This window comes from Chrysemys picta, chromosome 1, assembly GCF_011386835.1.
Source record: "Chrysemys picta bellii isolate R12L10 chromosome 1, ASM1138683v2, whole genome shotgun sequence".
NCBI lineage: Eukaryota > Metazoa > Chordata > Testudines > Emydidae > Chrysemys > Chrysemys picta.
The window spans coordinates 45,027,752-45,040,704 of NC_088791.1; the positions used below are offsets into that span (position 1 = coordinate 45,027,752).

The 12,953-nt window shown below is 45.0% G+C and overlaps 1 protein-coding gene across 5 annotated transcripts in view; it reads right to left on the bottom strand.

The window, feature by feature from the left end:
• Positions 1–2,006, bottom strand: part of CPED1 (cadherin like and PC-esterase domain containing 1) — a 204,872-nt gene extending 202,866 nt beyond the window's left edge. For 3 of the 5 annotated variants that reach the window (XR_010590127.1, XR_010590128.1, XM_065556063.1), the window contains exons 1-2: positions 1,852–1,997; positions 939–1,419 (exon numbers count right to left, since the gene is read on the bottom strand). Coding sequence is in view for 3 of the 5 variants with exons in the window: in XM_065556063.1 (XP_065412135.1) it covers positions 939–1,190 (252 nt within the window). In the remaining 2 variants the exon portion in view is untranslated. Of the gene's footprint in view, positions 1–938; positions 1,420–1,510; positions 1,649–1,851 lie in introns of those variants that run through there. The other 2 variants (XM_065556067.1, XM_065556068.1) reach the window with 2 other exon arrangements.
• Between the last annotated feature and the right edge of the window lie 10,947 nt (positions 2,007–12,953).

Genomic DNA, 12,953 nt, shown 5'->3' on the forward strand with positions numbered 1-12,953 from the left:
TGCTAGTGCTAATCACAGATTTCAAAATAAATACAACTAGCGTAGCCTGGACCATTTGACAAGCCATATTTAATAACCACCAACAAAAAAAGTAACAGGGTCTGCATTTGTCTAATGTTTTAATATGTAATATTTAATATCTCAGCCACCCTATACAAAATAAACATGTGATCAGGTAACATAAGGACAAAGAGAAATTTGCTGTTCAAAAGACTGCTGAGTAAATAATGTCCATGTAATTTGAAAACAAGTTTTAGAAATGCAGTTTATTTTAGCTTTTCAGTGGAATCCCAGCGAAGTTCAAAAAGCACCAGCAGATAACTTCAAAACAATACAGCCATGTTCTCAGTGCTAATAAATGTCTGAGTGAAAGAGTCTATGCTAATTAATAGCCTCAGTCATTTTTATGAAGTCCCACTGGCATTTGATTTATGTGTCTGTACTGTACAGTTCCTGACCCCATTTCTAAAGACTAAACAAAATATGTGCTGCACAGCAAGTAGAAGAGGACTAAAGTTTCCATGGAGTCAAAAAATAATGCAATGCTTCAATCAAAGCATTAGGAATTCATTTGACAATAAAAGTGTGCTGAGGAACTAGTTAATGGGCTGTGTTTACAAGGATTTCATTGTCACTAGGTCACTCACATGCTTATTTGTACACACTTCAAACTCAATGTTAATTTTAGTTGGACATAAATGGTCTTGCTGGACTCATCCCAGGCCATTATTGCAGCTAGGGTTGCCAACTCTGACTGAATCTATTCCGGGGGATTTTTTTCCCCAACTCGACAATGTCATTTTCTTAAAATAGCCTATTAAAATCTCCTGGATTGCTTTCAATTGTGACCGCGAGATCGATGCCAATGCTGGGAGACTCCAGGCCAATCCTGGAGGGTTGGCAACCCTAATTGCAGCACACCCATTGGGTTGACTTACCTTATTCACTGTTTGTGAATTATTGGAAGGGAAGAAGCAATGAGTGTTCCTTGAGGAGACCTCCTTGTATCTCTCTTGCTGTATCGCAGCTAGTTTGTTTGGTGAACTCCCATTATCAACTGCCAAAAAGAATCGTTTGGTCCGTATAGGTGGAAGGATCTGGTAGAAAAGATAGACACCCACCACCAGCACCAGAAGGAAGGGCCGAGGGCGACAAAGCCTGCGGCAAGAGGGAATCTGCCAACAAACCATGACCACTTCGCCTTTCTCACTTTGCCCTTTTCCACATCACAGGAACATTCGCAGCAGCCACTTTCCATCGGCACAAAAAAGACAAAGGAGTGTTTTTCCACAACTAATTCAAGTTCTTCCCATTCCTGCTGCTGAACTCCCCCATGGTACCGAACAAGAAGTCATAGGTCTGAAAGGCAGAGAGCCCTCCAAAGAGCTCTTCATAAAGGTTACAGGAATAGACTCCAACCTGTGCAAAACACAAACAAATAGCAATCATTGTCACACTAATGAGCCAAACTTAGCCTTTCTCCAATGCATAGTTTGCAGAATAGACCTACGCGCAATCAGCCGAGGAGCAGAAATCTTTACTCCAGCTCTGCAGAAGAAACTACAGGCACACAATAGCATCCAAGGAAGCAATAAGTAAAACTTAACATATGCCTTGCATAGCTGAAGACTGTCCAGGCTTTGCCAGCAATCATATGATTTTTTTTTCTATTATATTTTCAATCCCCACTTTGTTTTTACCGTTTCCTTCATTCCAGTCCTTTTTAAATTGCCCTTTTCCTGTCAGCACGCACCGCACTCAGTGAGCATTTATCTGGCATCTGCCAGACTATGAAGACTTTCCTTTGGGTTTGTTTTGTTCCGATTCGAGTTCAAAGTTATGTTTACTTACTCAGTTCTTATCCTGACAGAAGTTTTCCATTCTCCCCGAATGGGTTGCTGATTAAAACCATTTGGAACAACTCAGCCTTATGACTCCAGCTCATCTCACATAGACAGACAGACATACACACAGTCCTGCATACACCATCTGAACTCAATTGGGCCACAGACATCATATAAAGAAAGGCTGGACTGCACAGGGGGTGGGGCTAACTTCACTCAGCTCTGAAGAGGCACAGATTGGGAACTGGAGAAGCAATGTTAGCTCTGAATCAGAAACAAGAAGTGTCCTTGCTCATATAAAATGTGTATTTCCAAATTACAGTCACACAACAGTTATTTAAAAGTCTTCTGTTATTGTAACAACTCCGAATGAAAAGAACCTTGCAGGTAGTGGAGAATCTGACCATCACATGCAGCATTTAAATCCAATTTTACAAACATATTGTTAACATTTCAATAAGCCAGCCTTACTTGTGTCTATCACTTCCAGCACTGCCATGGCAATATGTGGTGAACCTCAGTGGTGTACGGTGTATTTAATATCACTGCATGAAAATGTCCCCTATTTAATAGAAAAGACAGAAAGAAAGGAAGACAGCCTGAAAGACTCCAAGTAAACCATTCAGTATCTCAACTACAGAAATGCCTGGTTACTACTTCCCCCTGCTGACACAAGACAAGGGCTGAACAGACTCAAACAGTTTAGGGGCTCAGCATTATCATCACAAACCTAAGCTGCTTATATGATAACATTCCTTTTGCTAAAAATATTTGCATATATATCGCATGCACTTTGTTCTGTATTCTTAACTATATATGAAAAAAAGAAACAAGGACAATCCCAGGACCCAAACTCTCTCATATATATGAAAAATGAGAGTCAGTCTGTTATACAGAACAGCAATACCACCGTTCTAGTATCTTACTGAGATTAGCACTTTGTGCAGCTGTGGGAAGTGATGTTTATACTTGTGTCTGAAGTAGTTGTGTTTATTTGGATTTGGAGTCTATTTTTTCTAATGCCTGAGTTAAAGCAATCACTTTGCATATTAAAAAATGCCATATAAGCAAATTTAAAAACTGCTGTCTCTGGTTTATTTCTTAGTCACAGCAATTCCTGTAATATTTACTGCATGGTGTGTTGACACTATGTGAATTTTTAGTCTCATTTCTGGCATTATAATCATATAGATTGTCTTAAATTGATTCCCAGGTTACTGGGAACAAGAAAAGGATTCTAAAGGTCATCCACACTCTCCACTGGAGAAAGTTTTCCCTCCATACAAAGAACACCCTTCTCTTCCCCAGGGAAACATTCCTAATGCCAGTTCCAGTGCATTGCTGCAGTATATCACTACAGCCTCAGATCCTCAGCCACTCCCTCTAGATGCCTTATGCCGCTCCAGCCAAACAGTTGGAAAGCCAGTGAATCCGTCTAGCTGGGGATTGTCCTTGCATGGGAGAAACCCTGAGTGCCCTAGACCTAGCCCCAGGATCTCAAAGTTCTTCTGTGCCTTCCTCCTCCAGCTGCACTCTGGTAGATGCAGACTAAGAACCTGGGTGTTTGTCTTCTTGCAGCATTTCCAGAAAATACTGCAAGACCACTAGATTTCACTGTAGTTGAACTACCCAACTAAAACCTCTCCAGCGCATCATCAGAGATCTACAACCTATCCTGAAAGATGATTCTTTACTCTCACAGATCTTGGGAGACAGACCTGTCCTCGCTTACAGACAACCCCCCAACCTAAAGCAAATACTCACCAGCAACCACACATCACTGAACAAAAACACTGACCCAGGAACCTATCCTTGTAACAAAGCCCGATGCCAACTCTGTCCACATATCTATTCAAGTGACATCATCATAGGACCTAATCACATCAGCCATACCATCAGGGACTCGTTCACCTGCACATCTACCAATGTGATATATGCCATCATGTGCCAGCAATGCCCCTCTGCCATGTACATTGGCCAAACCGGACACTCTCTACGCAAAAGAATTAATGGACACAAATCTGACATCAGGAATCATAATACTCAAAAACCAGTGGGAGAACACTTTAACCTGTCTGGCCATTCAATGACAGACCTGCGGGTGGCTATCTTACAACAGAAAAACTTCAAAAACAGACTCTAACGAGAGACTGCTGAGCTGGAATTGATATGCAAACTAGATACAATCAACTCAGGATTGAATAAGGACTGGGAATGGCTGAGCCATTACAAATATTGAATCTCTCTCCCCTTGTAAGTATTCTCACACTTCTTATCAAACTGTCTGTACTGGGCTAGCTTGATTATCACTTCAAAAAAAAATTTTCTCTTACTTAATTGGCCTCTCAGAGTTGGTAAGACAACTCCCACCTGTTCATGCTCTCTGTATGTGTGTATATATATCTCCTCAATATATGTTCCACTCTATATGCATCCGAAGAAGTGGGCAGTAGCCCACGAAAGCTTATGCTCTAATAAATTTGTTAGTCTCTAAGGTGCCACAAGTACTCCTGTTCTTTTTGCGGATACAGACTAACACGGCTGCTACTCGGAAACCTGTCACTGTAGTTATAAGACCCCAGCAGCAGGAACAAAATGCCACCCTTGATGCACTGTTCATTTTTCTCTCCCATCCCTGTGCCTTTTTTCCATGTTGTCCCTATATACAGAATCCTCGTTAGCAATATTGCCAACCCTAAAAGTTCAACAATCGTGAGTCAGGCCCTAGAAATCGTGAGATTTTTTAATCTAATTTTTTGGTCCGTCTTTTGATTTTTTGAACTCCCCCTACCCACCCCGAATGTGTGTGTGGAAGTTACAGTGTTGCTAGCTCTCCAAAATGTATGGAGTAAGGTGATTTCGGCCCCTGCGGCAGGTTTTCTAATGGGAGGACCCATCTGTGATCAAATGACAATGATCTGTATAAAATGCTGGGGCAGAGCTTTCAGCTTCACCCCAAAGCCCAAAATTCTAATGAATTAATTCTGTGTCATCCCTGCTCCCCAAACCCCATATCTGCCTGACCCAGCAATTATGCACTCTCCCCACCCCCACATCATTTCTGCCCTCCCCATCTCTCTCTCCCCCAGCCCATTAATTAAATATCCACCCCTCCCAGCAACTCCTTACCCCTCAGTGCACCTCTGCTCCTCCAGGTGTTCTTCAGTCCTCTCTTCCAGGCTTGGTAGGGGGGACAACTGCAGGGGTTACTCACTCCCTCTCCCCTTTCCCGGGTCTGGTGTTGCAATGATGGGGATAGGGAAGAGCAGAGAACAGATTGGACCACTCCACCTCCTGGATTCTGCTGTGGAGCAGTTCTCTGCTAATCTACTCTGTCCAGCTGGAGCAAGGAGTGGGCTAGCATCTCCAATATTTCTCTCTCTATTTTTTGTAGTTTTCTTCCCAGAGAAGAGCTTGAGTGCCTGCCTCTTGTGCTGCTCAGGTCAATCTCAACCAGCAGCAGAATGAAACTAACATGATTCTTGTTATTTTTACAGCTGCCCACAGGATTCCAACTCCACACCATGGGCCTGGTTCTCACCTTGTTTATTTCTTTGATTTTTTTACACTTCAGATATTACACTGACACAAATGTAAATTAGGGGTAATTCCACTGGAGTCATACAGGGGAGCATAGATAACAGGGGTAAGTGCAATCAGAATCAGGCCTCGGGAGTCCAAACATCACAAGATTTATTTTATTAGATATATGTGTGAAGGAGTGTACTGCCTGTCCCACCCCCTTAAGTGGCAGATTGGGTTGTAATCAAGGAATCCCTGCCCCACCCTAGGGCTAGGCTGTATAAACAGAAAGAAGACACTAGCTGAGCAAGAGAGAGGGGAGTAGAAGCCATGCAGTTGTTTCCTCTTAGGCTAGTCTCCAACAACCTAACTAGAGATTTTGTGAACTTTAAGTCTGGGAGCCGAACCAGAGTCCTGAGGTGAGATCCTTATGAACTGCATATTATAGTTGCTTCTGTCCTCAAACCCTATTAAAAGGGAATGTGCTGTTTGTTAGTGTGTGTTGGCTTCTTCTTGTCCTGGGCTGTTAAAGTGAACCTATTGCTAAGCCAACGAGGGGAAATTAAGGTGGGTCACGCTCACAGCACCACATGGGGCTGCGAGCAGTTGCCCACAGCTTTACAATATGGTATATAAATAAAATCAGAGGACAGATCAGAAATTAGAAGACATTATTTATATGTACACCCGCGCATATGTAATGTCATCCGGTTTCCAAACTCTTAGCAAGAGGCTAGCCCCTAACCCCTACCATTTTGATGTTGAAAATTTGGTCAACTGTAGACAGAAGCTGGAGCTGCTGTTCCACTTAATATGGGCAGTTCCCTCCTGCTATAGCTCCTATTGCACCTGCTTGGTGCTCTCTCGGCTGGCTCCCTCTCTCTCTCCCCCCACCCCCTTTCACCTGGGATTTCCTGCTGTTTGCTCCCCCCAGCAGCAGTCTATTTCCCTCCTCTGCACTGAGTGGACAGCTCAGGTTTCCTGGGCCTAGGGGCCTCTGCACCCAAAATCTGCCAGCAGTGGCCTCTGGTGGCCCCAGCAGGAATTCCATCCACATCTAACTCAGCCTGAAATCGGAGGCCAAGAATAACTGATAACAATTAAGGGGAAATCACAGGACATACTAACAATTCACAAGAATTGGCAGCAGTGGGATTGGGATTCTGAAAAGACTTAGTGGGGGTTCCAGATGGGCAGAGGGATCTGCATATACTGGGCAGTTGCAGGCTCAGCTGTTTAGGCACTTACCAGCTTAGTTTTACTCATGTGAGTAGTCTAACTTCACATAAATCAAGTTAAGCACATACATAAGTGCTTTCAGGATTGGGCCTTAGTCACTAATAACGGCTCATTTGCAGCAATGAATGTTTCACCATGACAAAACTGCTAGGGAGAGAATAGGTTTGAAGACATGTTCACAACTCTTTTCCAGAACAACTAGGATAACAATAATTTAAGTGAAAAAGGGGTGGTAGTTACTAAAAATACCAGCAAATAATATGTAAAAAGCATTGATTGAGAAATATTTTACAACAAAGATTATATACTCTTAATTCACTAGAATGACAGACTTATACACCATTTTCATTTTAAACTTAATAGATAAATGGAAGATGCCTGGTCTAATGTGTAATGTTTCCTAAATTTATGCCCAGATCTCCATGTGGCAGCCTTACAGACATATCCCAGTTCCAAAAGTATAAGACAAGTCAAGGCCAGAGCCATTGTCCTAGTAGAATGTGATCTGGTACCAGAATGGGGAGACACAGTTGCTAACTTCAAAAACAGAATAGGAGTACTTGTGGCACCTTGGAGACTAACAAATTTATTTGAGCATAAGCTTTCATGGGCTAAACTTATGCTCAAATATATTTGTTAGTCTCTAAGGTGCCACAACTACTCCTGTTCTTTTTGTGGATACAAACTAACACGGCTGCTACTCTGAAAGTTGCTAACTTGTAACTTTTCTGAATACACTGTTTAACCCATCTAGAAATGGTTTGTGCGGATACCACCTGGCCCTGACGATTGTCTCTGTAAGAGGAAAAAAAGGTAAGTAAATATGTGAAATCTCTTAGTTCTCCATTCAGGTAATAAGATGGGGTTCTCTTAGCAACTAAAGTGTGTAAACTCAATTCATCCATGTTACTGTAGGAGAAAGGGAAGAACTGGTCAATTTATGGTTTGATTAATATGAAAGTTTGTTACTATTTAGGTAAAAACCTTGGGTTATGCTTAAGTACAACTTTATCTTTATGCAAAATAGTGAAAGGCAGGTCCAGCCATGACAGTGTGTAATTCGCCAGCTCACCTCGCTGAAGTTATAGCTATTAAAAAAGCAGATTTAACAGAAAAATAAAGAGCTCAAAGTATGACTTCACCAATTGTGTTAAGACTAAATAGGTAACCCATGATGGAACCAGGTCATTTACAGGTGGGCACAAGTTGGAAAGCCCTTTCATAATTTTTTTTACCATACTATATGAGAATACAGATTTATTATCTATAAGAACACGATATGCTGATATAGCCATTAAATGAACCTTCAGTGAGGAAATTGATAGGCCCCCAGTCTTTAAACGAAGTAAGTATTCCAGAAGATGTTGAATTGGTACCACACTGTTCAGGTTTGTTATGCATCCAGATCACAACCCTTAACCATTTCAGTTGGTAACATCTTCCGGTTGATTTTTTCTTAGAATTAATTAGTATGTTCTGTACTTCTAGAAGACAAAGATCTTTCAAGGTCCATTCAAATCCTGTAGCCCACACTGCAAGATGGAGAGACAGGAGATCTGGATAATAAATCTTGCCCTGTTGCTGCAACAGTCAATCCTGTAATATTGGAAGCATCCTGTAACCTCCCTTCAACAACTGAACTAAGTCCGTATGCCACTGTTGTCTCAGCCACGTCAGAGCAATTAAAATCATTCTGATTCCATCCTGTTTTAATTTTCCCTGTACCCCTTCTGTCAATGAAAAGGAGAAGAAAGATCTACTGGAAGAATGTCATGCTAGAGGCACTAATCCCACAACTTGATTTCTTTGGTACACATGGGACAAATAAACTCCTCCCTACTTGTCCATATATTTCTCAACTCACTCCACAGGTCTTCAGTGGCATTTCGGTGATGAAGCTTCAGTGCCGCCAAAGACACCCGGAGTTAGTGAAGGGCCCGCCATCAAAGTGCCGCTGAAGACCCGGAGCGCCGCCCCGTCAGTAAAAGCGTCACAGCAGGTATCGCCTTTTTTTTTTCTCCACTCCCTTTTTTTTTTCACTGCCCCGCTCCCCCCCCCAGCTACGCTACTGGCCCTGATACAGGCCGTGATTCATGACAAGATCCTTTGGGACGACACTGGGAGCATCTACTCAGCAATTGCAATGAAGACCTGTGTTGATTTTTGAAATGGATTTGTCTGCTCAATGTAGAAAGCCAACGCTTGTCTGACATCCAGGGAGTGAAGCATCCGTTCCCGGTTACTAGCATGTGGCTTAGGGAAGAACACTGGAAGAAAAATGTCCTGAATCATGTGGAATTGCAAAACTATCTTTGGGAGGAAAGCTGGGTGTGGCTGCAACTATATCTTGTCCTTGTAAAACACAGTATAAGGGGTCTTGGACGTCAAAGCCTTAAGCTCAGACACCCTCCTGGCTGAAGTTACAGCCACCAGGAATGCCACTTTCCAGGAAAGGTAGAGGAGAGAGCATGCTGCTAAGGGCTCAAAAGAAGGGCCCATCAGTCTTGAGAACACCAGGTTGAGATTTCATGGGGGAACTGGCTCTTATTTGAAGGTACAGTCTATCTAGTCCTTTGAGGAAGCGACCAACCATGGGGTTAGTGAATACTGACCAGCCAGCAGAACCAGGGGAGGAGACAGAGCATTGGGGGGAGGGATAGCTCAGTGGTTTGAGCATTGGCCTGCTAAACCCAGGGTTGTGAGTTCAATCCTTGAGGGGGCCACTTAGGGATCTGGGGCAAAATCAGTACTTGGTCTTGCTAGTGAAGGCAGGGGGCTGGACTCAATGACCTTTCAAGGTCCCTTCCAGTTCTAGGAGAGAGGCTATCTCCATTAATTAATTAAAAAAATATTAGCCAAGATGGTGGCCAGGTGCACCTTTATTGATGACACCACCAGACCTTGCTGTTTTAGGTGCAGTAAATAGTCCAGGATGAAAGGAATCAATGATGTAACAGTGGAGTGTCCTTTTGCAGTGACCAAATCAAGAATCTCTTCCATTTAATCAGATAAGTGGTTCGAGTGGATGGTTTCCTACTGCAAAGGAGAACCTCCCTAATGGAGTCTGAGCATGTGAGCTCCAAAAAATTTAGCCATGCTGTGAGGTGGAGAGACTCTAGATTGGGATGCTGGAGGCGGCTGTGGTCCTGCAGGATCAAGTCTGGGACTAGGGGCAGTGTTATAGGTGTGTCCAATGACAGGTCTAGAAGCGTGGTGAACCAAAATTGACATGGCCAGGCTGCTGCTGTCAAGATCATTGATGCTCCCTCCCTTTGGCCCTTCAGCAGGGCCAGGTGTACGAGAGGGAAGGGTGGGAATGCATAAAGCAGATGCCCCTTCCAAGGAAGGAGAAAAGCATCTGCAAGTGAGCCTGAGCTATGATTCAGGAAGGAACAGAACTGCTGACATTTCCTGTTGCGCCATGTCATGAACAAAAGTGGGAAATCCCCACCTTTGGAAGATGCTGATCATGACACCTGGATAACTTGTGGTTCTGAAAAGACCTGCTGAGCTGATTGACAGCCCTGAAGGTGCAATGCTGCAAATGTATGCAGTGGGCAATGCAGAAGTCCCACAACTTGAGGGCTTCCTGGCACAGGGGAGAGGAGTGAGCACAGGGGAGAGGAGTAAGCACCACCCTGTCTGTTTATATAGAACATCACTGTTGTATTGTTTGTCAATACTGATACACATCTGCCCTCTAGATGGGTTTGAAACGTCTGGCAAGCAAGGCAAACCGCATGTAACTCCCTGACGTTGATGAGCAGCGAAAGTTCTGCTTGGGACCAGAGACCTTGAGTTCTGATTCTTCCTAAGTGACCCCCCCAACCAATTGCTGACACATCTATTACTAGAGACAGTGAGCATTGGGGCTCAGAGAAGGGCACTCCCGTACACACCACTTGCTGGTCGAGCCACCACTGGAGGGACTCAATAACTGGAGAAGTGAGTGCGACCAATTTGTCTAGGCGGTCTCGGTTTGGCCTGTATACCGAGGCTAGCCAAGGAGTCGGAGCTGCAGCCTGGAGTGCTGTACTACATACGTACAAGCAGCCATATGGCCGAGCAGCTTCAGGCAATTTTGTACCATAGTAGTGGAGTATCGCCTGAGTTCCTCTACGATGGCACCCATGGCAAGAAAGTGAGTTTCCAGAAGGAATGCCGATGAACTCTGTCCTCTGAGTAGGGGTTAGGATTGATTTCACCATGTTCAGTATTGGGCTGAGCCTGTGAAACATCATCCGAACTAGGCTCACATGGTCCTCCACTCGGGCCTTGGAGCGGCCTTTGATTAGCCAGTCATCTAGGTACAGGAATACTTGCACCTGTAAACTGATAGTGAGTAAACAGTAAACCTGTAAGCTGATAGTGAGTGTTGTTGACCACGAAGCAGAGGAACCGTCTGTGGGATGGGACTATGGCCACATGAAAGTACACGTCATTCAAGTTGAGTGCGGCGTACCAGTCCCCTGGATCCAGGGAGAGGATAATGGAAGCCAGGGAGACCATGTGGAACTTTAACTTCTTCATCAACCTATTGAGGTTTCAAAGGTCTATAATAGGTCTGAGCCAACCCTTGGCCTTTGGGATTAGGAAATACTGGGAATAGAACTGCCTGCCCCTGAACTCCAGAGGGACCTCCTCTACTGCTCCAAGTTTTAGGAGCGTTTGCACCTCCTGCATGAGAAATTGCCCATGAGAAGGGTCCCTGAAGACAGACGGGGAAGGAGGGTGGGAAGGCAGGAGTGAACAGAATTAGAGAGAATATCCCAATTCTACCATGCTCAAGACCCATTGATCTGAGGCAATTTGTGCCCAGGCATGGTAGAAATGGGATAGATGATTCACAAAAGGAGGGGAAGGATCTGGGATTTGGACTGGTGCGTTGCCCCCAGGCGCACCTCAAAAGTTTGGCTTGGAGCTGAAGGCTGCTTTGCTGAACCATGGCCCTGGTTAGAGGAGGACTGAAAGGGTCTCCGTCTATTACTCCTGCCCCGCTTCCTACTATAGACCTGTGTAGGGGGAGCAGGGTAGAAGTGAGGGGTAGGCTGCAGCTTAAAATGTTTCCTCTGCAGGGCTGGTGTATGAAGCCCCAAGGACTTCAGTGGTGCCCATGAGTCTAAGGCTGTGGAGCTTAGAGTTTGTCTGCTCCAAGAAAAGTCCTAAGCCATTGAAAGACAAGTCTTGAATTTTCTGCTAGACTTCATGCAGGAGCCCCAACACCTGAAGCCATGAGCTCCTTCTTATAGCCATGGCTGTTGACACAGTTCAGATTGCTGAGTCCTCTGAATCTAGGGAGGCCTGTAAGGAGATCCTCGCGACCACCTTGTCTTCCTCGAGAATAACAGCAAACTCCAAGCAAGAGTCCACCGGAAGTAGCTCCTTGAATCTAGACATGTTCCAAGAGTTAAAACTGTAGTGGCTGGGGACTGCCTGCTGGTAGGCAATGTGAAGCTGGAGCCACCTAGTAGACTACACCTTCCTACCAAAGAGATCCAGCTTCTTCACCTCCTTGGACTTAGGAATAGGTCCTGGTTGTCCTTGCCTGTCCTTTTCATTGGCAGCCACCACCACCAAAGTGCCAGGCTGAGGATGAGAGAACAGGTATTCATACCCTTTTGAAGGCACAAAATACTTCCTCTCCACCCCTTTGGCTGTGGGGGGATGGGGATGCGGGCGTTTGCCACAATGCTTTAGTAGTGTTCTGGATAGTCTTAATGAGGGGCAAAGCCACCCTTGGTGGACCTTCAGGCACCAGAATGTTGACCATCGGGTTGGTCTACTCCAACACCTCCTCTGCCTGCATGCCAAAATTCTTAGCCTCCCTTCTGAGTAACTCCAGGTGGGCTCTGTTGTCCATGGCTGTCAGTGTAGTGGATGTGCTCACCACTGCCTCATCAGGGAAGGATGAGGAGGATGTCTGCGGAGACCCCCCTGTGCCAACACATCTTGCATGGTGTCTGGACCAGTACCGGTCTCAGTGCTGGGTCTCACTATGGTCTCAGTGCCGGCCTTTGTGCCCAACTTCTAGCCTCGCAGAGGTTCCCGAGCTACAGATGATGATGATGATGATGGAGGGGCCCAGGCCTCCAATACCACTGACAATGATCTGGACTTCGGCTCTTGGGCTTGGTGGTAGGCCTCCAGGGTCCAGAAGGGCCATTGAGCTGGTGCCTGCCACTGCGGTGGCCACGGCATCATAGGCAATGGCTGCCCTTCCTCTTGTCTGGAGCGGTGTCGAGAACGGTGCCGGCTTTGCCTAGAGGCATACGACTCTGCCTCCGAGTCCAACAAGGACTCAAACCTTGGCGACGTGGAGTGAGACAGTGCCGGGGAGCGATGCTGAGG